Source organism: Lepisosteus platostomus, chromosome 28 (genome assembly GCF_059453375.1).
Source record: "Lepisosteus platostomus isolate fLepPlt1 chromosome 28, fLepPlt1.hap1, whole genome shotgun sequence".
Lineage (NCBI taxonomy): Eukaryota > Metazoa > Chordata > Actinopteri > Semionotiformes > Lepisosteidae > Lepisosteus > Lepisosteus platostomus.
Genome location: NC_142638.1, coordinates 8,566,045 through 8,590,612, shown reverse-complemented (window position 1 = coordinate 8,590,612; position 24,568 = coordinate 8,566,045). Strand labels below are relative to the sequence as shown.

Here is a 24,568-nt window from a genome sequence, read left to right as displayed (position 1 = left end):
GGAGTAAAAACACCAGAAACCCAAGTCATGTGCTGAAAATGACATTTTGGTAAACATGCTTTACAAGTCCAGATCCCAGAATTACCTACTCATAGCTCTACATTTGTCCAAAAAATTAGGTACCATCATCTATTTAGGCTAAGATACTCCATCAATACTCTCAATTCCTTCAAGCATCAGCTGGAAATATTTGACTTAAATATACTTATAAACTTACACGTGTGATCATGTATTGCCTATCCAAAATGTTGTGAATGTGTTGTTTGTGTAACAAAACCTATGTCTTAAGGAATACCTTTCATCTTCAATACATCATTTTGTTTACTACACATGCTTTTCTATAGAAGGTGCTGTCTTTTTTTCTTGGCCTTAAATCTGAAGCAAAATTACAAATATCGTCATTAAAGCAAAAGAACGAACAAGACGACTTATAGAAATGATTTATTTTAATTTGTATATACACACACAATTGTCTTTAATAGAGTAAAATCCCTTTTCAATCAAGATAGCAGGGCAAAGCCTCCAGTGCAAATAGTCTGAAGGGAGAATCCAGTGCTGTGTATTAGTTATGAAGATTAATGGAAAAGCTACATGATGCTTGGTTAGATATGTGGTTCACAGGACAAGATGCTGAAGTTAAAGAATTGCAAAGAAAGAGTTTTCTTGTTATTTAATCTGTTTGGCCTTTTCTTTGATTACCGTGAAGTGATTCTCCTTTCATATCTCCCCATACAAAAGCACAGGTGTTTTAAGTCTACAAAGACAGAACCCTTCTATTCAGTTCTGAAATCGGCATGTACAAAACCACGTTTGGACATATGAGGAGCAACAGTGGTAGTTCTAGCAAGGTCCCATTAAGATGGTGCAAGTAAATTCTTATGTAGCACAATCTTTTAAACACATCCCAAATGCACTTTGAAATACAGCATCTCCCTTATGCTTATGGGTATGAACAAGATGTTCTTGTCATACAAATTATCTACTGGAATGAAAATTCCATACCTTTTTGTAAAAGTGCACTAAATAAAAAAAAGAGCACCAATTTTATTATGAAGTTACACTTGTTGCATTAATGGTAACGGATGTTTGATCAATATTTTAAAACCGTAAGCAAAACTAAAGCACATTGGCACAGAGCTGGTTCTTTGAATTTAGGTTTTATTGGGATTTACAGCAATAATAAATGGGGTCTAAATCAGTTCTTGTTCAGAAGGCCACAAAAAAAGAAGCCTTAATGCCCCCTTTTGAAGTCAAAGATAAAACATTAATAAATTCAATTTCACACTACTCAACTAAAAAAAAAGTGCAAATTTACAAAATCGTATGGATTTTATGCTTATAGGCAGACTGCAAGTATCAAGGGATTTATAAGTGGACTGTATAATTGAACTGTGATGTGTGATTCTCTGGCTTGTTTGCAAGGATAGAGTACAATTAAAACCAAACCCGCACAAAAGGACAAAACAAATGATTTTTGTAGTTCACATTTTCTAGTTCCAGAGAGAAATGTGGTTAGTGCTTCAGTAAAACATTCCTAGAGAACAGTTCTCCCTGGTTTTTCTCAGTTTACAATTCACTTTGGGTCAAATAAGTGTAAAAATCCTCTTCTGTACCAGACAGTATTGCAAGGCCGAAGACAATTAGACTTTGCTACCTTGTGTCAGCATCTACAAAAGTGTGCTTCTTTTTCTAGAACAGCTGCTTCATCACCGCCATCTAGCCCTTCATACGTTTCTTAAAACAGGTTTGTCTTTTCAGGGTGTCAATTTCATGCTCGTCTGCAGGGGGCACCACAGTAGCCAACAAGAGGCAGTGCCAATTGGAAAAGCAGCATGATGTCGTCGCGAGCCTGCAGGCACCTGGCCAAGCAGCAGAAACTCCGCTTGCCAATGGTTTGTAAAGCCCCGAGAAGAGTTCGACATCATCCTCCTCCATTATGCTATTATCTCACTGCATAGAAAAACTGGGTTTAACAACGCGTTCTTTAAAACTAAATTTCACTTAAAATCAATTCTCTTGAAATCTGAATCCTTTTATTCCAAAGATGTGGGGGTGAATCGAGTTGCTTTGAAATGTCAGTTAGTGCAGAGCAAACAGGCAAGGGCCCTTGTTCTAATGAAGTGGTCAGTTTTGCAGAAATCTAACGTCACTTTTCAGGTCACAGCACATCATTAAACACAAAAAGGTACAGGCTTGAAGCTCCTTTAGTGGAGCACAATAAAGCAAGTCTTGCAAAGCACAAACATTCAAAAAAAAAAATCATTCAGCAGGTTCCAGCTGATGTCCCCCATTTTAAATCTGTTTCCACTTCATCGCAGACCCCCTACCAAATAAACAGTATTTGTCACAAATAACAGGTCAGTTATGTCTCATTGTACATTCCCCTTCCCTCCTTAACACGTTGCCGATTATGGAGGGTGTGGATATGTGCTGCAGGCCGAGAAGAGATTTACAAAGTGTTGTGGTTTAAGGCTCTCTCCCTCTCCGTGAAGAACATATCCCAGGTCAGACGCCCATCCCGGACACACGACCCTCCAGCGCCATCGCAGGAGTATCCAGAGGGGCAGCAGTGTTTCTGATCGTCACAGCACACGGCCTGCAGAGACACCACCGCTCGGTCAGCTGGAGCCCAGAAGAGCTGAACAGCACAAGCGCACCCAGTGCCACCATACTGCTGCAGCCTCACTCATCGGCCGAGTGCGGGGAATTAAAAATTAAGATGACATGACGTCCCCACGCATACAGCATTTTAACCGAGGTCTTGACTCTCTGTGGTCAATAAAAATCCCAGGGTGTTTCTCGAAAAGAGTAGGGGTGTAACCCCGGCGTCCTGGCCAAATGTCCCATTGGCCCTTACCAATCATGGCCTCCTAATAATCCCCATCTATGAATTGGCTTCATCACTCTGCTCTCCTCCCCACTGAGAGCTGGTGTGTGGGGAGAGTACTGGCGCATCATCCAGGTGGGGCTGCACACTGGTGCTGGTGGAGGGGATCCCCATTACCTGTAAAGCGCTTTGAGTGGAGTGTCCAGAAAAGCGCTATATAAGTGAAAGCAATACTGCTGAGCAATTATGTTTGATTCGTGGGGAATTAAGGAAAAAGGTCCCATCTTTGGACAGTAATGGTAGGCAGCAGAGGGCACTGCAAATAGTGCCTGCTAGAAGAGAATGCACAAGAACTGCTCCAGTCTGAGGTGATGGTTTGACTCAAGCCCTGGGACACATGGTTTCCCCATGCACACATCAATTTAGCTCCATGGTGCACCATGTAAACTGGAGAGCTGTGTGGCTGGTAAGCAACAAGCACCCACATTCCAGTAAGGTGTACCACTGTGATGGTGAGATGTCATATTGACACTCCTTTTAGACTAAGGCCTAAAACTGCACTTTAAAGTTTTTGAAGTGCTAAAGTGAAAGCACATGTGCACAAGAACATGAACACCTTGCACGAATATATATCTACATTGTTCTCACCGTGACTTTCTTACACAAGGGTATTTCAGAAAACTGCAAGTCATTTTCTTTACATTTATAGTTTCCTGCCCCTCTCCTCCTTGCATTTGCACTGGAGTGCGAGACACGGAAAATGTTTGGATACTGCAACTCCCGAGATGTGCTCTGCACTGGAAGTGTCAGGGTACCTTGGGGAAAGGGCAGCAGCCCCAGGAACTGGAGGAGGTCCTGCAGCAGGTCTGCGAGTCGGGGCAGCGATGCTCCTCATCGCACTGCACGTCCCTCCTGGGGCGCTGCTCCGAGGGGGACACGAGGACCACGGGGAAGTTCCGGGACATCCAGGGGACGCCCTCGTGGCGCTTCTCGCAGGTGCCGGCCTTGATGTTGCAGGAGTAGCCCTGTGGGCAGCAGTGCTCGTGATCCGAGCAGCACACCCCCTGAAGCCAAAGAAAGCGCAGCACGTCGTCAGTGGACGAGTCGAACATGACCCTCAAAACGCCCACCCACAGGTGAACACAAAAATCAAACACATTAAAGCAATATTAAAAACAAACTTTAAATTGCATTGGTATCTTGTCCTTCAATTTACCCAAAGTGGTCAATTATCCTTCAAAATTTACTTAATTATTTATAGGGGACGGGCAATTTAAACTCCTCCTGCGGTGGTCCCGAACCTGTAACATGGTTAACACTATTCTGAAGCCCCCCATATCATTACTGGATATCACTAGTGGGTAGCCTGCACATTCTTGGCCAGAAAACAACGTGATCAAAACTTTTACACTAAACTTCAGATCATTTGCAGATGGCAAACCATCTTAAAAGATTTAAGAACAGATGCGATCAGCCGAGACTTTGTCAGCCACCTTGAGGGAGCACCTCGAGGTCCTGTTGGTGGACGGGGAGGGTCGGACATCTTGAGTTTGGCCAACTCAAACCTGTGGTAACGATGGAGGACTCTCTGGCCCTGCCTTACCTTGACCAGGGGACAGCAGCCCCATTTGCCGGTGGGCAGCTGGCAGCAGGTCGTTCCAGCCGCGCAGCTGGTCTCGGGGTCACACTTCACACCCTTCTCACCCCCAGGTCCGATGGGCTCCCCCGTCTTGGCAGGCTCCTTCTCCAACCAGGGAATGGACAGGGTGGAGGACTTGCAGTAGCCAGCGGTAAGGTCACAGGTGGTGCCCTGTGGACAGCAATGAGCGTGGTCTTCACAGCATACAGCCTGGGGGAGGAAGGGCACACAGAGGAACACCCTCAATCACCCCAGAGATGAATCCACTGCAATTCTCTGGATTTATTCCAGAGATTCCCTTCACTCTGCATAGATCCTGATCCAGGGACTGAATACCTTAGAACACAGGTCAGGAAAAATTCCCATCTCAACCGCAGGAACTAAATTTTAGTTCAGAATTTTTTTTTAAAAAACAAAAACTTGTAGAACCTGGTTTCTCAATGACTGGAGTTCATAAAATCTAGAAAATGGAAGCATCAAATCTGAGCTTTTTAATTATATGCAACAATCTCAGTTGTGCCGTTAGACGAATAGCATTTTGGTTACTACAGCAGAAAAATTTAGGTTTTTACGGTGTAAAACCAGATGGATCAAAGCCTCTACAGAAGTCTGGAAAACTCCAAACATATGGGGACAAAAGTTTGTTTTTCAGAACTATCCTTAAGCAAAACACTCAGATTCATCTTGGAGAAGAGGATAACTAAATTAAATGTAAAGCCCCCCATAGAACGGATCTGGTTCCTGGAAACAGTCAAAATGTTAATGTTTGAGAGCTCCACTTGTAAATCGACCAGTCTAACTTTACACCATTTGGAATAACTCATCATTAATGCATGCAGGAGCGCTTGGTTGCCTGTCAAGAAGGGTCCCCCATCATTTAACCGAATGCTACATGCTAGCCGTTTTCTACAGATATCGATAAAATATCAACAGCTCGTGTCCCGAGGGCAAAAAGCTTTAAAATAAGAACTTTTGACCCTACACCCACAACTATTCCTCAAAGGCCTTAAACGGTCACTTTCACCTCACTTGTCTATTAGCCAATTGAGACCCCAAACCCTATCCCATGTAAATGGATATTGAACAGTTACTTTACTCCGTACCATTAAAAGTGCTTACCTTGGGGAATGGACAGCATGCCCATTCTCCCTTTGCAGTTTTGCAGCAGGTAGTGTCATGGGGACAGTATGCAGTATCGTTGCACTTCACACTTTTGACTACGAGAGAAAAGAAGGATTTCTAGGCTAGTCAGGTCTAGTGGGTAGACATCACATGAATGATTTTGCTCGTAGGATCTGCAATCTTTTGCTTCCCGACACCCAGTGACCGATGTTTTCATTTCAGTTACACTATTGATCCCCTCCAGTATTCCATGGTGGTTGTGCAAAACACATTTATGATGAACAACCTCTAACCATCTGACCGAGGAAGGAACTTCGATTTACTTCAATATCAATCCAAGCTGAGGTGGACACTATTCAGTACCACGTGGAGGACACGACAACGTCACAGTGCATCCTGATAACCTCAGATCACACCTGTACTTGGTAAAAATAAAAAGCTTCATTTACAATATAATTAATGAAAAGAAGGTTTGCTAATCAAACGCATATTCATTTAGAAATCCAAGAACATGAGAAAGTAAAACCTGGACAGCAGGATATTTAGTCCTTCTCATCAAGCTATTTAATATAAACAAGTCCCCGCTTTGAATGCTTTTCAGCATCATTTTGATAAACTGATCATTCATGAGTGACCCATGATGGAATGGTGGACAAGCATTAAACCTTATTAATAAGAGTCCATTGGGCACAAGGGATTAGAAGACTTAATCTGCTGAATACCCCTCGTTTCCAGAGACCTCACCTTCAAGCAGAGCAGGGAGCTTTTTCTGCAGGGGGGTCTGTCTCTCGGCAGACGTGCACGTGCTGTGCTCCAGGTCGCAGATCGTACCGCTGGGGCAGCAGTGTAGGTGGTCAGTGCAGCACACAGCCTGGGAACAGCAGACACTCGCATGAGCAACACTGGCTCCGTCCCGCTCTGGGCTGGGAGTCGGGCCTCCCTGAAGCTCCCGCTCAGCCCCACTGGTGGAGCAGCTTCTCGCCCCTCCCCCTGGCCTGCGGGGTCATGAGGATGCTGCTGTAGAGGGGCTGGAGCTGCAGGTGCATCAGCTCCGACACGTAAAGCTCTTTGGGAGCCTTTAGAGTGAGAAGGGCTGCAGCGCGGCGAGGAACTATCAGACACTCACATCAGGGAAAGGGCAGCAGCCGTATCCACCGCCCTCCTTCTGGCAGCAGGTGGTGTTATCTGGACACTTGGACACGCCGTCTGGACAGTTCACGTCCCCTTCGGTCAGAGCTGCACAGAACGGAGCAAGTGGAAATTGTTTCAATTATTTAACCTTCCATGTTAAAATTATGAAAAGGGGGGCTAAAAAAATAGAGGAGAAGAATTAAAATGATTATGAATCGTTAAACAAATGCCAAGAATATACCCAAATGTTTGGTATACTTGGAGGCACCCGATTTTTTTTGCCCTCAGCCTCATGTATTAATCTTTTGCACGAGCTGTGCCAAACTAGGATAAGTCACAATATCTAGAGAAACTAAACTCTACTAGATTAGTTACGACACACTAGATTACTGTATTTACAGACAAGGTGTTTCAGAGGCCTACAAACCTAACTACTCAGGATCCCTCCACTGCTAACCTAGTATTAGCCATCCTATATAATATCTAAACAGGCCACAAGAGAGAAACCTGTGCTTCCAAAAAAACACAATTCTGAGCTAAATCCCCCTTCCTATAAATCCAGATTGTCCAAAGTGAATGGGAATCTAAAACCTAAAAATGTATCCCTAACCAGAAGAGAACATCTCTAGCCTAGGGATTCCTCATAAAGGAAATCAGGGTTTACTAAAACTCTCTTAAATGGGTTCAAATACTTAGCTGGAATCTTAAGGTTGATCAGAACAAGGTCCTCTTGCCTGGCACACTTCTCAACCCTTCCTGCTTCTCCCTATCCATCCTTTATCTTATGTTTCTATGCTGATAAGAACTCAATGATTCACCAAGGAGCTATTTAACTAGGGAAACATGGGGAGTCAGGCCAACTGATCCTTAGGCCCTGACAGGAGATCACATTCTGGGCTGCAGCTTGAGTTTCCTCCTCCCTCTCCCAGGAGGAGGTTTGGAAATAATTCTGAGTCTGACAGGTGTGGGATTGTGATTTATTTTTGTGAAGAATGTCTAACCCCATGGTATTTATCACAGTGCATCTCCGTCTCTGCTTCTCCCCACTGGAAGTGAGAAAAACAGCGGTCTTCTCTGGAAAGCCAGGTCTGCCCGTGCCACCCAGTTTCTATGGCCAGACTGTGGTCATCAAGCCTGCACTTCATCAGCGTGCATTTCTCTTTGCCATTTCTTACCTGGTCCGATACTCGCCAACTGGGTATTGTCTTTTTAGTGTCCTGTAGAATTCAAATGGTTGTTTGTGGGGAGTGACAGTGTTGTTCAACTTATCTGTCTCGCACCACTGACAGCTCAGTAAGGACCTTAGCTCCTACTTGTTGCTTTGAAGCCACAAGAACTGCAAATATTGACTCTTCAATAATTCTAACAAAGACCAGTGAGCACAGAGAAGTTTAATATTGTTAATCACCTTCACATAGTGCTTCACACGGTAATAAAAGTGATGGCAATGACAAAGCTACCATCTTCATTCCTCCCAGAGTAGCAATGTTCACTTCCTGGCTCCTAGAGACATACCAGCAAATTCCTAGATTGCAATTCTGCTGCAAACTGGTGGAACCAGAGCAGTGTGCAGTTTAGCACCACACACCATCACCCTCATTACAAGCTCAACTGGAGGTGATCCTCCTAGAACAGGGGTTGATAAACCTGGGTGTCTGTAGGTTACGGAGAAGAATGGCCTTCTCTCTCTAATCTGTAAGCTCTCACAAGACAGAAGTGGAACAGGTGGTGACAGGCTGATCAGAAACGAGGAGACCTCACCTTCCTTGACTTCAAGCAGAGCAGGGAGCTTCTTCTGCAGGGGGGTCTGTCTCTCGGCAGACGTGCACGTGTTGTGCTCCAGGTCGCAGGTCGTACCGCTGGGGCAGCAGTGCAGGTGGTCAGTGCAGCACACAGCCTGGGAACAGCAGACACTCGCCTGAGCAACACTGGCTCCGTCCCGCTCTGGGCTGGGAGTCGGGCCTCCCTGAAGCTCCCGCTCAGCCCCACTGGTGGAGCAGCTTCTCGCCCCTCCCCCTGGCCTGCGGGGTCATGAGGATGCTGCTGTAGAGGGGCTGGAGCTGCAGGTGCATCAGCTCCGACACGGAAAGCTCTTTGGGAGCCTTTAGAGTGAGAAGGGCTGCAGCACGGCGAGGAACTATCAGACACTCACATCAGGGAAAGGGCAGCAGCCGTATCCACCGCCCTCCTTCTGGCAGCAGGTGGTGTTATCTGGACACTTGGACACGCCGTCTGGACAGTTCACATCTCCTTCGGTCAGAGCTAAACAGAACAGAGGAAGTTGTTTTGTTTAAATATCCATGTTATATTCTTATTAATAAAACAGTAAAGAAATATAAAACACAGATCGGGATAAGATTAATTTTATCCCAAAATGTAAAAGTTTTGCCAAGAATTTAACCGAGTGGTAAGTATAGTTAGAGGCACCAGAGCCAAAATACAAGGTAGCCTAACAAAAGCCACTGAGCACATCAAAGGAGTTTAATATTAGACACCACCTTCACAGTGAGGTCAGCCCTACCTATAATTTTGAGCAGAAGAGCAGGCCACCTTCAAATGTGGAACACAGTAATAAGTGATGGTTAAGACAAGCTACAATCTTCATTACCTCTAGAGCAGCCATGTTTTCTTCATGGCACTAGAGAGCCCCAATCTCACTTCTGTTGCAGAATGGTGGAACCAGAGCAATGTGCAGATTAGCATCACACATCACGCTCAATATAAACTCAACTGGAGGTGATCCTCCCAGAACAGGGGTGGATAAACCTGGGTGTCCATAGGTTACGGAGAAGAATGGCCTTCTCTCATCTGCAAGCTCTCACAAGACAGAAGTTGAACAGGTGGTGACAGGCTGATCAGAAACGAGGAGACCTCACCTTCCTTGACTTCAAGCAGAGCAGGGAGCTTCTTCTGCAGGGGGGTCTGTCTCTCGGCAGACGTGCACGTGTTGTGCTCCAGGTCGCAGGTCGTACCGCTGGGGCAGCAGTGCAGGTGGTCAGTGCAGCACACAGCCTGGGAACAGCAGACATTCGCATGAGCAACACTGGCTCCGTCCCGCTCTGGGCTGGGAGTCGGGCCTCCCTGAAGCTCCCGCTCAGCCCCACTGGTGGAGCAGCTTCTCGCCCCTCCCCCTGGCCTGCGGGGTCATGAGGATGCTGCTGTAGAGGGGCTGGAGCTGCAGGTGCATCAGCTCCGACACGTAAAGCTCTTTGGGAGCCTTTAGAGTGAGAAGGGCTGCAGCGCGGCGAGGAACTATCAGACACTCACATCAGGGAAAGGGCAGCAGCCGTATCCACCGCCCTCCTTCTGGCAGCAGGTGGTGTTATCTGGACACTTGGACACGCCGTCTGGACAGTTCACGTCCCCTTCGGTCAGAGCTGCACAGAACAGAGGTGGAGGAAGTTGTTTTGTTTAAATATCCATGTTATATTCTTATTAATAAAACAGTAAAGAAATATAAAACACAGATCAGGATAAGCTTAATTTTATCCCAAAATGTTAAAATTTTGCCAAGAATTTAACCGAGTGGTAAGTATAGTTAGAGGCACCAAAGCCAAAACACAAGGTAGCCTAACAAAGGCCACTGAGCACATCAGAGGAGTTTAATATTAGACACCACCTTCACAGTGAGGTCAGCCCTACCTATAATTTTGAGCAGAAGAGCAGGCCACCTTCAAATGTGGAACACAGTAATAAGTGATGGTGAAGACAAGCTACAATCTTCATTACCTCTAGAGCAGCCATGTTTTCTTCATGGCACTAGAGACACCCAATCTCACTTCTGTTGCAGAATGGTGGAACCAGAGCAATGTGCAGATTAGCATCACACATCACGCTCATTATAAACTCAACTGGAGGTGATCCTCCCAGAACAGGGGTGGATAAACCTGGGTGTCTGTAGGTTACGGAGAAGAATGGCCTTTTCTCCCATCTGCAAGCTCTCACAAGACAGAAGTGGAACAGGTGGCGACAGGCTGATCAGAAACAAGGAGACCTCACCTTCCTTGACTTCAAGCAGAGCAGGGAGCTTCTTCTGCAGGGGGGTCTGTCTCTCGGCAGACGTGCACGTGTTGTGCTCCAGGTCGCAGGTCGTACCGCTGGGGCAGCAGTGCAGGTGGTCAGTGCAGCACACAGCCTGGGAACAGCAGACACTCGCATGAGCAACACTGGCTCCGTCCCGCAATGGGCTGGGAGTCGGGCCTCCCTGAAGCTCCCGCTCAGCCCCACTGGTGGAGCAGCTTCTCGCCCCTCCCCCTGGCCTGCGGGGTCATGAGGATGCTGCTGTAGAGGGGCTGGAGCTGCAGGTGCATCAGCTCCGACACGTAAAGCTCTTTGGGAGCCTTTAGAGTGAGAAGGGCTGCAGCACGGCGAGGAACTATCAGACACTCACATCAGGGAAAGGGCAGCAGCCGTATCCACCACCCTCCTTCTGGCAGCAGGTGGTGTTATCTGGACACTTGGACACGCCGTCTGGACAGTTCACGTCCCCTTCGGTCAGAGCTGCACAGAACGGAGCAAGTGGAAATTGTTTCAATTATTTAACCTTCCATGTTAAAATTATGAAAAGGGGGGCTAAAAAAATAGAGGAAAAGAATTAAAATGATTATGAATCGTTAAACAAATGCCAAGAATATACCCAAATGTTTGGTATACTTGGAGGCACCCAATTTTTTTTGCCCTCAGCCTCATGTATTAATCTTTTGCACGAGCTGTGCCAAACTAGGATAAGTAACAATACCTAGAGAAACTAAACTCTACTAGATTAGTTACGACACACTAGATTACTGTATTTACAGACAAGGTGTTTCAGAGGCCTACAAACCTAACTACTCAGGATCCCTCCACTGCTAACCTAGTATTAGCCATCCTATATAATATCTAAACAGGCCACAAGAGAGAAACCTGTGCTTCCAAAAAAACACAATTCTGAGCTAAATCCCCCTTCCTATAAATCCAGATTGTCCAAAGTGAATGGGAATCTAAAACCTAAAAATGCATCCCTAACCAGGAGAGAACATCTCTAGCCTAGGGATTCCTCATAAAGGAAATCAGGGTTTACTAAAACTCTCTTAAATGGGTTCAAATACTTAGCTGGAATCTTAAGGTTGATCAGAACAAGGTCCTCTTGCCTGGCACACTTCTCAACCCTTCCTGCTTCTCCCTATCCATCCTTTATCTTATGTTTCTAGGCTGATAAGAACTCAATGATTCACCAAGGAGCTATTTATCTAGGGAAACATGGGGAGTCAGGCCAACTGATCCTTAGGCCCTGACAGGAGATCACATTCTGGGCTGCAGCTTGAGTTTCCTCCTCCCTCTCCCAGGAGGAGGTTTGGAAAATAATTCTAAGTCTGACAGGTGTGGGATTGTGATTTATTTTTGTGAAGTATGTCTAGCCCCATGGTATTTTTCCAGTGCATCTCTGTCTCTGCTTCTCCCCACTGGAAGTGAGAAAAACAGCTGTCTTCTCTGGAAAGCCAGGTCTGCCTGTGCCACCCAGTTTCTATGGCCAGACTGTGGTCATCAAGCCTGTACTTCATCAGCGTGCGTTTCTCTTTGCCATTTCTTACCTGGTCCGATACTCAGCAGTGTGTATTGTCTTTTTAGTGTCCTGTAGAATTCAAATAGTTGCGTTTGAGGGGAGTTACAGTGTTGTTCATCTTATCCGTCTCACACCATTGACAGCTCAGTAAGGACCTTAGCTCCTACTTGTTGCTTTGAAGCCACAAGAACTGCAAATATTGACTCTTCAATAATTCTAACAAAGACCAGTGAGCACAGAGAAGTTTAATATTGTTAATCACCTTCACATAGTGCTTCACACAGTAATAAAAGTGATGGCGATGACAAAGCTACCATCTTCATTCCTTCCAGAGTAGCAATGTTCACTTCCTGCCTCCTAGAGACATACCAGCAAATTCCTAGATTGCAATTCTGCTGCAAACTGGTGGAACCAGAGCAGTGTGCAGTTTAGCACCACACACCATCACCCTCATTACAAGCTCAACTGGAGGTGATCCTCCTAGAACAGGGGTGGATAAACCTGGGTGTCCGTAGGTTACGGAGAAGAATGGCCTTCTCTCTCATCTGCAAGCTCTCACAAGACCGAAGTGGAACAGGTGGTGACAGGCTGATCAGGAACGAGGAGACCTCACCTTCCTTGACTTCAAGCAGAGCAGGGAGCTTCTTCTGCAGGGGGGTCTGTCTCTCGGCAGACGAGCACATGCCGTGCTCCAGGTCGCAGGTCGTACCGCTGGGGCAGCAGTGCAGGTGGTCAGTGCAGCACACAGCCTGGGAACAGCAGACACTCGCATGAGCAACACTGGCTCCGTCCCGCTCTGGGCTGCGAGTCGGGCCTCCCTGAAGCTCCCGCTCAGCCCCACTGGTGGAGCAGCTTCTCGCCCCTCCCCCTGGCCTGCGGGGTCATGAGGATGCTGCTGTAGAGGGGCTGGAGCTGCAGGTGCATCAGCTCCGACACGTAAAGCTCTTTGGGAGCCTTTAGAGTGAGAAGGGCTGCAGCGCGGCGAGGAACTATCAGACACTCACATCAGGGAAAGGGCAGCAGCCGTATCCACCGCCCTCCTTCTGGCAGCAGGTGGTGTTATCTGGACACTTGGACACGCCGTCTGGACAGTTCACATCCAGAACTGTACAGAACACAGAGGAAGGAAACTAAGAAATAAGGGGGGGCCAGCAGGTTACCGTTCAAAACCTACTCTTAAGAACAAACTGGTATTAAACATATTTGCTGGTTTAACGGACCCCACTTAACAGCTCCTTCCAGCTCTTAACATTCTACTGCTTTGAAGACACCTAGAAAACCTGCACACATACCAGTCCTCCAGGACGAGCCCTGTCCATTCCTGTGCTATAACAAGGGAGTCGCAAATTATGGAAAACATGCCATATCAATCAACGACTTTCATGGCCAGCAAAAGCCCAAAACATTCCCACTGGAGGGCTTAAAGCACATAGGCGGTGAGTGTACATCCAGCACCGTCTCGAACCACACGCTGGCAGCTCCACAGAATCACTGTTCAGGTAAAACCTGAAGATAACATTACACTGTCTTTTTTCTGCCCCTTTTTAAAAGTCTTAATAAAGCAGTAGCTTGTAATTTGCGACTGGCATATGGAACACATTTTTGTTGAATCCAGGCCTAAGGGGGAAAAGCGGGACTGGTCACCTCGCTGGCCTCCAGCCCTTTTCCTTGCCGAGATCTTGCTCCACATGGGCATCTCCTTGGTCCCAGACAAGCACCGGGAGTGCTGCATGTCACATCTGGTGCCTTGGGGACAGCAGTGCTTCTTGTCATCGCAGCAGATTGCCTGAGGCAGGACGACAGACTGGGGGTCGGATTAGGCCCTAATGCAAATCGGCACGATCCATGCACAAGTCAAACACCCACATACCGCATTTTCCAGGCAACCTAACTCACTAAAAAAAAAGAAAAAAAAAGACACCCATTCACCCATCCAAGTGTGTCAAGCCAACCTCAATGCAATCCAGCAGGTCACAGCCGTTATTCCCCAGACAGGATTCTGGGCAACACACACCAGACCTCTCATGTGTCAGCCTCCCTGTTGTGAGCCACTGCTTGGGGAATCTTGGCTTGCATACACAACAAGCACTTCTAATACTGCTTACACTTATATAGCACTTTTCTGGACACTCCACTCAAGGTGCTTCACAGGTAATGGGGATCCCCTCCACCACCAATGTGCAGCCCTGCCTGGATGACATTCACTGAAACCGAGAGCAAACACAAAGTGCAAAGGCTGAGAGCTTAAATGAAGCCTCTGCGTGGGGCTTCCATACCTGCTCTAAGGGACAGCAGCCCCATGAGCCATCAGGAAGTGGACAGCAGGTTGCATGACTGGGACACTCCGACTCCCCATCGGGACAGATAATCGCCCGCGCTCCAGACAGCTCTGCAGAATCAAGTGCCAGAGAAGCCAAAGACCAAGATCAGTACAAATGCAAAATGCTTGTTCTGCTCACGTTAAGTGCAGCGTTAGTCTCCAGTTACAAGACACGATCCTCCCCACCCCCTCTCAGACATGAGCTCTAAGTACTGCCACTTCTACCAATCAAGTTAGAAATAATATTAACCCACAGAATTAGGTTCAGGGCTGCTAATGGACATTTTAGAACTACGTCGGCATTAGGCCTTTAGGAACAATCCCACCATGGAAAAACCTGGCTTTCATTAAGTTACTTCTGTGCTTTTAAAGCATTTCCTTTATCAAAGACTAGAATCCACTGTCTTGAGTATAATCCAAGTCAATGGATGCACACCTTTGCTCCGAGTACAGGAGGTCCCATCTTCACTGCACTGGTAGCCCTCAGGACAGCAATGTCTGCCATCAGCACAAGAGACGGCCTAGAAAAAGAAGGAGGCTAGATAAATAAGAGCGCCGAACATACTAATAAAACCCCAGAATATTAGAAGCTAGAAAAGAAGATCCAAAGAGACTAACCGGACGTTGAGTCAATACAATGTCCACCCTCTGCTTACAATGAGGATTAAGATGACCTTTTACCCTTTGAGATCACAGGCTGACACGTCCAGCAGCCAGTGAGAAAAGGGCAACACGAGGTCCTGTCCTAGCAGTTCTGTAGTGTAGTAATAGACAAGAAGTATTGAGCAGGTGGCAGTTAACACTTGTGCCTTGCACTATTAAACCACTGGCACTTCGTGGAAGGGCGAGTTGGATGAACGTAGAAGAGCACCAGGACTTTTAACTAATTCTTTAACGCAATGCATCCGTTTCCAGTTTTGTGGTTTAAAATGTCTTTCAGTGCTGTGCATTGCGATTTAGCTGCTTGCAAGAATGGTGCACTGTGTGTGAAAGTGCATGGATGATCAGCAGAAGAATGCTATTCAGTATAAAAGTACACATTCATTTTAAAAAAGAATAAATCTAGGATGGCACAGTGTTTAGCATTGCTGCCTCGCAGCGCTGGGACCCTGGGATCAGCTCTTGCTCTCGAGTCCTCCGACTTGCTGTAGCCCCCCTTCCCAAGAATAAGTGGGTGGGGGACTTCTTCTGCAACAACGAGTGTCAACTCTAATGCCCCCTTGCTCCCAGCATTGAAAGTCCTAAAATGACTGTTGCATACATTAAACTGTCACCGTTTGACAACCTGGATTCTCAAACCCCTTCTCACCTGAAGAGGTGTCTGATACGAAGCATCAGCACACTGCACTACTGACCACCCTCTAGGTCTTACTTATTCCAGTCCTACAGACAGAAATCCACTGTCGGGAGTATATATCCCAAGTTAATATCAAGCAGGATATTTATCAAATACGGATCAAAGTCATCCGTGCCCTTGCAGCAGCTGGCTCCACCGAGTGGTCGGATAACTGTGCCCTGGATTGATTTTCCTCAGCCAGGTGAGGGAATGCTAAAACCGCTCCAAGTTGCTTTTGTCACCCCATCATGCAAATGTTGTGGAGTCTGTCTGGAAAGGAACTGTTCTTGGTGGAAAGTCCTCATCAGCCTCAGCCTCATATCAGCTGCTGAAGGCCAGGTCTCTAAACACAGCCTCTTCACCTTCTTGCTCATTTCCATTCTTCATAGTGTCACACTACCAACTTCCTGACAGATCTTTAATAACTGGGAGAGCCTGGAGCACCTGCAGGAATGGGTGATAAATATAATTAGCAATTCTTTAACCGAAAAAGGCAACCATAATCACCTGGGGTAAGGGGCAGCATCCATAGGACCCTGCAGCAGTCCGCAGACAGGCGTATTCCCAGGGGCACCTTGTATTATCTGGGCAGACATTCTGATAATTGTTGTCTTCTGGGCCAGAGTGGAACATGGGGAAAGAGCTTACACTCTGTAAAACAAACCCAAAAAATTTATTCACAAAGCTTTCGCAAAAAACAACTGGACAGCTGGTAAATTCAAAGGAAAGGAAAGTGAGCATTTTATTAGGTAATAGTGAGCCATTAACGGTACTGACCATACATATTCTTTTGGGCTTACATTTAGATAAGATCACTTTATTGGCCATATACAATTTCTTGTATGAGGAATTCGTCTTTTCACAGACCCCAGCTTGCTCTCCACAAGACACACAGACAGGGAGAGAAGCTGGGGGTCAGAGCGCAGGGTCAGCCATTTATACGGCGCCCCTGGAGCAGCTGGGGTGAAGGGCCTTGCTCAGGGGCCCAACGGAGTAGGATTCCTCTGCCGGCCGCGGGATACGAACCAGCAACCTTCCTTAGCTGCAGAGCCATCGCACCACCCCACTGTTCCAGTTGTACAAGACAACACTACTGAAAAGTCTGTGCAAAACAACACGTGCAAACTGGTGCACAAAGACCACTTTTTTTTTAATTTATCAAATTGATTTTAATGATCAAAATAACTGGTTAAAGAAAGATGCTAATCGTGTCTTTACCAGTGGAAAGTCGGGTAGCTGCGCGTGGACTTTTTCCACCCAGGGGACGGAGGAGGTCTTGTTGAGGCACTCCGAGTGTTTCACATCACACACCGTGCCCTCGAAGCAGCAGTGCTTGTGGTCCTCGCAGCACACGGCCTGAAAACATGATCCAATTGGCCACAGATGATTTAAAAATATACAGATCCGCGATCCATCAAACAGACTTCTTGAAAAACTTTGCTGGTAACCATCTAGTCATTTAAAGGGGAACTTCAATGCTATTTTTATATTTTGGGTTTAGAAAGAATCAGCACTGATTTCAAACCACTATAAAAGTCAAACGCACACATTACATGTAAAACCTCCAATCCAATCACCAAATAGATTAAACTTCCAGGTATGTGCAACACCAAGTTCTGCGATTCAGAACGAGGCAACTCAGCTTCCAGTGAGGTGAAGCTGCCCTATTACACTATAAACAAGCAGGCGTGTGAATACATCTCTTTTAATCCAATAGAAATATTGCTTTCAACTTGGAGATGGTTTTGCGGACAAATACTAATTTGTTAACCCTGCCTGCAGATCACAAACATTTCTAAAGTGAAATGTAGAAGCGAATGAGTACAGATTGTGCAGCAGGCATCTCATTACATTAGTCACTACAGGGAATAGTGAGCAGGAAGGGCTGCATCATGTCACGGATTGGGAGAACTCTTGCTCTCGGTGACGTACAGCATTTTCCACAAAGTGCACAATTTTGTGTTTCATTCGAAATTTATAACTTTTTCTATACCGTTTATTAATTTATTTTGTTACCACAAAATTGGGACTGTAGTTCCCCTTTAAATCTATTTCCTTAATTTTTTTTTCCCTGAACAGCTAGCAGAAGAGTGATTAAAAATACTACAGTTTGGATGAAAATGGCAGAAAAACAAACTTTTGCACCAATTTGTACTGCCAGACTGAAGCAGTCCAAGGGATGCCACCAACTCAAAAGTAGATTGGCAGTACCCCAACTCGGATTCAAACCCACATCCTTTCAATTTCAACCCCAAAACGCTATGCCACACTGCCGTCTGAGTTAAGAAGTTGAAAACCCCTCTTTTTCAGGGCTCAATTATGTTTACTCTGATAAAGAAACCTGAAGTGCAGGGAAATTAGCACAATGAAAAAGGTACTTCTGTTGAATGTCTGACTTTAAGATAAGATCATTTTATTGGCCAAATTCTTGGGTTAGGAATGCAAACTCCCCTGCTTGCTCTCCATTCAACACACAAGCTTTATGCACTAAATGAAACAAAGCAGTCAAATGTCTTTGCGCAACACCCCAGCAATAAGGAAGAAGGAGTTGGGAGGTGGGAAAAAAAAGTCTTTGTACACCTTGTTTACACTGTGCTTCAAAGCGCATCTGATTTCCTCCTTTGAAACAGGAATGCAGAAGCTGTTAAAATAAGTCAGGCAGCTCAGAGTCCTGGTTTGCCCCCACGGCAGAATACATTATATGCCTGGTACGATTTAGATCAACAGATCCCCGGTGCAGTACCGACAAGCTGGGCCCTCGAGAGCCACAGACCTGATGGTTTTATAGGTCACTTGTTTGTAAAGATTGGGAATGACCGCATCGTTAATTAATTAAGCCTTCGGTTCAGTATAGCGAACTCCAGTCCCGGGCGCGAGTAGGTCTTCTGATTTTGGGCGGTAATGATCTCCCCTTTATGATTAAAGGGATCACCCGCCTGACCCACCTCTGACCTTTTCAGGTCTTCTGAATCTAACGATCGCGACCCGTAACACCAGCCCCCCCCCCCGAGTCCGGCCGGCGTGCGCACGACCTCCTCGCTCGGGACGGCCCGCGCGCGCAGGCCCGCCCCCGGCGACGACCGCACCAGCGAGGGGACATACGTACGTGAGGCAGGGGGCAGCAGCTGTATCTGCCCGAGGGGCTCCGGCAGCACGTGCTTCCGTCTTCACACAGCCCCCCATCGGGACACCTGAGGGCCGAGGCCAGGGCCAGCCAGCACAGGCAGAGGACTCCCCCCTTCAGCATCTGCAGCAGGGAGAGGGAGCAGCCGTGAGCACAGAGACACAGCTGGTGCACCTCCAAAGGCAAGAGAAATGCATGGTTATTTGCACAGACCACCAGCTACACTAGAGGAGCTCAGAAAGCCGACAATCCGTTATGAACTAGATACGCAGAGTTCGGTTTGTTCGTCACGGGTCATATTCATCATTTCTCAGCCAGCAGCTCTGTCACCCTGCAACGCGCAACTGGCAGCCCCACTGGAGCTCAGCTGGTTTGAGCCTGGTCAGTACCTGGATGGGAGACTCCTGGGAAAGCTAAGGTTGCTGCTGGAAGAGGTGTTAGTGGGGCCAGCAGGGGGCGCTCACCCTGCGGACTGTGTGGTTCCTAATGCCCCAGTATAGTGACGGGGGACACTATGCTGTAATAAGGTGACGTCCTTTGGATGAGATGTAAAGTCCTGACTCTCTGTGGTCATTAAAATCCTTGGGTCAAATCCTGGCCAATTTCCAATTGACCTTTACCAATCATGGCCCCCTAATAATGCCCATATATAAATTGGCTTCATCATTTTGCTCTCCTCCCCACTGATAGCTGGTGTGTGGGGAGTGCGACAGCAGCCATAGTGCGCCAGTGCATCATCCAGGTGGGGCTGCACACTGGTGGTGGTGGTGGAGGGGATCCCCATTACCTTTAAAGTGGACTGTCCTGAAAAGTGCTATATAAGTGTAAGGAATTATTTGCACAAGTGCAATTAAAAGCTGATTAGTATGTATGCTCCAATACAAAGACATTAAGGAAACACCAACTTGAACACAAAGCAGCAGCAGCAATAAAGTTAAATAACACTCAACTTAAAAACTCAGCACAAGCAGTGTGTAAAAAAAAAATTGTGGGAGAAAAGGCCGTTTTTGGCAAGAGGGTAGCCTGCAGAGAACGAGAGTCTGCCCATCATTTTAATTTTATTAAGGCTGAAAGGAAAGCTTATCGCAGGCCGAAAAGTTGAATCACACACTAGGAATTTCAAGTCAGGAGATATAAATAAATCAAAGTCACGCTTTGTTCTCATTTTCACTTCATGTTCTTTCATCCTGTTGTTCACAAGTGAAGACCGTTTCAGGGAAGTGCTTTCGAGCACAACAGCTGTCAAACAGGTTTCCATAAATAAACAGCAGCACAGCTCGAGGAGCAATGCTCTATGCAGAAATGGCAATGATGCTTATTATATTGGTACTTTGCTTTTCACAGTAAAGGTCTCGATTATGTTTCCCTAGGCCGACGGGCTTCACTGGGACTGCTGAAAGAGGTCAACAAGTCAAGAACTGGTACCCAGGGCTTTTGATCCCAAACAGAGGCCATACCCAACACAGAACCGACTTTTAAAAATGATTTAACTACAGGTGCAATCAAAAACCAGGGCAAACAGACTTAACCTCACTCAAACCACCTGGAAACATTTTCATGCTTGACTCACTCTCACATGACTGCAAGAAGGAACTTCCTCTTTCACTCTCTACCATAGCCACACTTAACACCAACACCTCTAAAGGCAAACCGATATCCTGAAGCGAGATTGCTCCTGCTATAGGGATCTCTCGCTTCAGCTATGATAACTAGTTAAAGAGGAGGATCAGAACATTAATCTCATTGCACAACCAAGGCAAAACTGGGCTGTGTGATCAGTGGCACATGTTTCTGCAGGACTTTTTCTCCCCAACAACGCCCCGGTGCCAGTTACACCGAACCTACGGTTCACCGATTCAGCAGAAGCAGGCATACAGAAAGTACTTCTGTATTCGCTTCTTTGTTCCATTTTTTCAAGGAAACCCCCTTGTCGGAGAGCCAAAAAGAAAAGTTCCCCCAGTCACAGTGAAGAACTAAAACCACTTTTTAAACAGACTGAGCAGCGCTGACAATGAGGGAGCTGAGCACTGGATCGGAAAACTTTCAACACCACTCACATTGATATGCAGTGCTATTTCTTGGATTCCGTTATGGTTTGAAAGCTGGTGCGGGAAATATCACTTGAGCACAGAGAGGTTGCAGCCTAAACCATACTCCAGGCAACATACTTCAAACAAAAGTGGAACAAGAAACAAGAGATGTTTCATTTTCCACCACAGGCTCCTTTCGCCTTGATTAGCTCCTTTCCCAAGTCTTTAGCGGTTGGAGGCTCTCTAGAGCCAGGACTGAGTAGCACTGGTTTATGATATTGCTTAAGTTTGGCGATTGGCTAAAGCAAATCAAGACAAAGGAAAACACACAGTTGTTATGAAGTGATATCCAATTATCAAGTACGAATATGCTCTTGAATTATTGTTGGAGGTGGGACGTTTCAGAAGGGCAGCTGAAGACGCAGGAACTAGTACCGACATGCGTGATAAGAAGCACATTTGACTAACAGGATTTCTTTGAAAAATGAGAACACCCCTTGGTGACTCTGAAGGTCTCCATGCAAAACCTAACAAAATCCCCTTTAAGATGTGCATTTCTTCATTGCTCTGGGTACTCATACCAGAAGAGCAGTCTAGACTATTGGAAAAACAAATGATTTGATTTCATCACTTTTCACTAGAATCCTCCACAGCAACTTTTCTGGAAAGTCCAAGTAACTCTGAAAACCACAACAGGTTACACCCCGACTAACGCAATACTCTGCAATGTAAGTTTTTGTGACAATGTCCTAGACATTCACCTTACATCAGCAACTAATTAATGCTGATCAAAGACGGGCATTAGATAAAGACAGCATGTTTCTGACTGATGCATTCTTGAAAGCAGAAGTGAAAAACAAAGAGGCAGCCTTTTCCCCAAGGTTTGACTGAAAACAATAAGTGAAATGTAAAATGAGGAAGAGTAATCAGACTGTCTATTGTGTGAGTTTAGCTGACCTTCAGTTCAGTGATATCTTTATGAAGAATATGCAAAACTGTGCCCTATAAAACTTATCACTTAGCAATGCAAAGCATATGACAAACCAACACCAAATGCAATAAACTCTTATGTTGGAATTTTAAATTCTTGGATTATGATAATTCATGGTATTAACATCTTATTTGTAATAAATGATTGACATGGTTAGTTTTATTTACTAGCATTAACAATTCACCAATTGGACAAAGTCAGTGTCTCAATAGAGAAACATCACGCCAGACAACCACATCTTCCTTGGGGATATTTTCTGTGCCCCATTTTAACAGCGCAAAAAAAAACATTTAGCATATTTACAACAAAACAATTCCTGAGTCCGGCCTTCATATATATATATACACACACACGTTTTTGCATTTTCAAACTAAAATAAAAAATACCAACATGATTTTGCAGTGAGGCCTGCACACCTGTTCCAACAGGTCTCATTTTACAGGTAACCATGACCTAGAGACTTGGAACAATGCCACTGTTTTACTGAAATTAAAACGAATGTAACAGCCTGTAACAGAATGCCCAAGCACCCCCCCGACATTCAGATCAACAAATTATATCTCGTGTAGAAATTCAGGTGATTCACAGCGATGTACTAAACTAACTGGTTGGGGCTGTCCAGGCCGAGGGCTGAAGTTAAAGAATGTCAAGGGAGGTGCAGTACGAAAAGGAGCATTCAGATAAAGCAGGGATCCCCCATTCTGTCTCTGCTGGGATGGGGTCTCTTGAGGGGGGTCCCCCATTCTGTCTCTGCTGGGATGGGGTCTCTTGAGGTTTTCAATGCAGCTGGGCTGGTAGCGACCCGACTCCACAATAGTTTTCACTGGGCCACTTGAGCAGCTCTTCAGGTGCTGCCGTCTTTAAAAACACCTGGCAATCCTGCAGATAATGGATCTGGAGCTGCTCATTCAAGGAGATCAAATGCAGCTCCTCTCCTGGATTCAGGCAGCTGTGTCTCTGGACCCTTACCTCACTAATGCTAACAGAATACACTCTCCTAGGCCAGGTGTAGCAGTCCCGGACTGGAAAGGCCAGTGTCTCTACAGACTGAGTGCAAGTGCGTCTCTAAACCAAACAGCTCGTTGTCCTAACCGAACCATGTTAACTGCTTCTCCCTGCTCTAAAACAGACCTGGTACACCTGCAGACTGGGGGGGGAGGGGTTCAATTTAGACTGAAGCTCAAGTACAGAACCATCTACAGACAGGGTTACAGGATTGGCTTTACGAAGTTGATGGGGGGTGCCAATAAGCATGACTTCAGTCTTGTCACAGTTAAGATGAAGGAGATTTTGAGTCGTCCAAGTTTTTATGTCAGAGATGCAATTAGATAGAATAGAGGCAGCCTTGAACAGCAGGACCACGACTGGACACTCTTACTTTGAAGTTTGAAGGCATTGCCAATTCAAGTGCTTAATCATCCCGGACTTCGGAATCAGAGTATTTGGCGCTCAAGCCCAAAAACGCGCTTGAGTTCTTAAAGCCTGTCAGAGCAAAACATGTCTTTTGAGTCCGGGATTGGATTCGGTTGTTCTTCTCTGGACGGACTCCCGGGCACCAAGATATTTCGTGTATTTTGAGCGCCATGGTACATCATAGAAATGCAATGTTGTACAACAAACGTTCATCCACTCGCACAGCTAAACACGTGTTGGTATGGGATTCAAATACTAATTAGCAAAAGGGTAACAAAAAAGGAGGTTTCACAAAAAAAAACAGCACGTTAGTAGCTCGGGAGGCGAAATACAACAGCGGCTTAAATCGGTGTACAGCGGGACCAGAGGAGATCCACTTTCCCAACAATTAGGAATGGAAATCCACAAAAAACAAAATGAGAAGCCGATAACTCCCGCAAACTAATTGGTCTCCATCGTTAAAACAAGAATCAGGGGAAAACTTGAAACCTGGGTTCAAATACACTGTTGGCTCCTTGCCAGCGATGTTTTACGAGAACATTTTAATGCAATTCTGTCAAGAGCTAAACGTTATCCATGTATCCCGAAAGGGCGATTATTCACGAAAGTGTCGTTGAAAACTGCAGGACGACAGCGCAGAAACTGCACTTTAGCAACACCTGTGTGTGTGTTTTCCAGTTAATAATTAAAAAGAAAGGAAGTAACAGAACAGGTACAATTCACCCGCACGAAACAAGCGACAAAACCCCGCTAACGTCCTCCGCCGCGAAACATTTTATCTCCCTTTTTCAAAAGGCGTTGTTGATAAATATGACATCTTACCTCCTGAGGCGATATCTCAATCCCAAATCAACGAGCCGCCTTGCTTTCTCTTTACAACTTAAACCAGCATTAATAACTGCCTAAGTAGGACCCGCCCACCTCACATCCTTATTGGCTACAGCGCTCACCTGGCGTTCGTGAGTGGTCCCGCCACGTTGTCAATCAACGTGGTCACATGATACGTATCATATGATGATGCTTATCGGGTCAGTCATGCTTTTAACAACAATAAAGGGTTTTAGAAATACGGAAATTGCGTGTTTGTTGAGCG

The 24,568-nt window shown here is 46.0% G+C and overlaps 1 protein-coding gene across 3 annotated transcripts; it reads right to left on the bottom strand.

Moving 5' to 3' along the window:
• Window positions 1–428: 428 nt before the first annotated feature.
• Window positions 429–24,410, bottom strand: LOC148638780 (progranulin-like). Of its 3 annotated transcripts, XM_088622620.1 has the most exons (21): window positions 24,298–24,410; window positions 19,024–19,164; window positions 17,136–17,273; window positions 16,425–16,568; window positions 15,018–15,102; window positions 14,538–14,650; window positions 13,906–14,047; window positions 13,266–13,366; window positions 12,875–13,010; window positions 11,110–11,219; window positions 10,719–10,854; window positions 9,987–10,096; window positions 9,596–9,731; window positions 8,872–8,981; window positions 8,481–8,616; window positions 6,715–6,824; window positions 6,333–6,459; window positions 5,586–5,683; window positions 4,431–4,676; window positions 3,643–3,891; window positions 429–2,596 (listed from the first exon to the last, which is right to left on the bottom strand). In XM_088622620.1, exons 2-21 carry the CDS (start codon window positions 19,162–19,164, stop codon window positions 2,450–2,452), a joined length of 2,715 nt encoding a protein of 904 aa, XP_088478746.1. In that variant the 5' UTR covers window positions 24,298–24,410; the 3' UTR covers window positions 429–2,449. The 3 variants fall into 3 exon arrangements, with proteins under 3 accessions (XP_088478746.1, XP_088478747.1, XP_088478748.1); XM_088622621.1 differs by lacking the exon at window positions 17,136–17,273; XM_088622622.1 differs by lacking the exons at window positions 6,333–6,459; window positions 6,715–6,824 and having other exon boundaries at window positions 5,586–5,669; window positions 8,476–8,616.
• Between the last annotated feature and the right edge of the window lie 158 nt (window positions 24,411–24,568).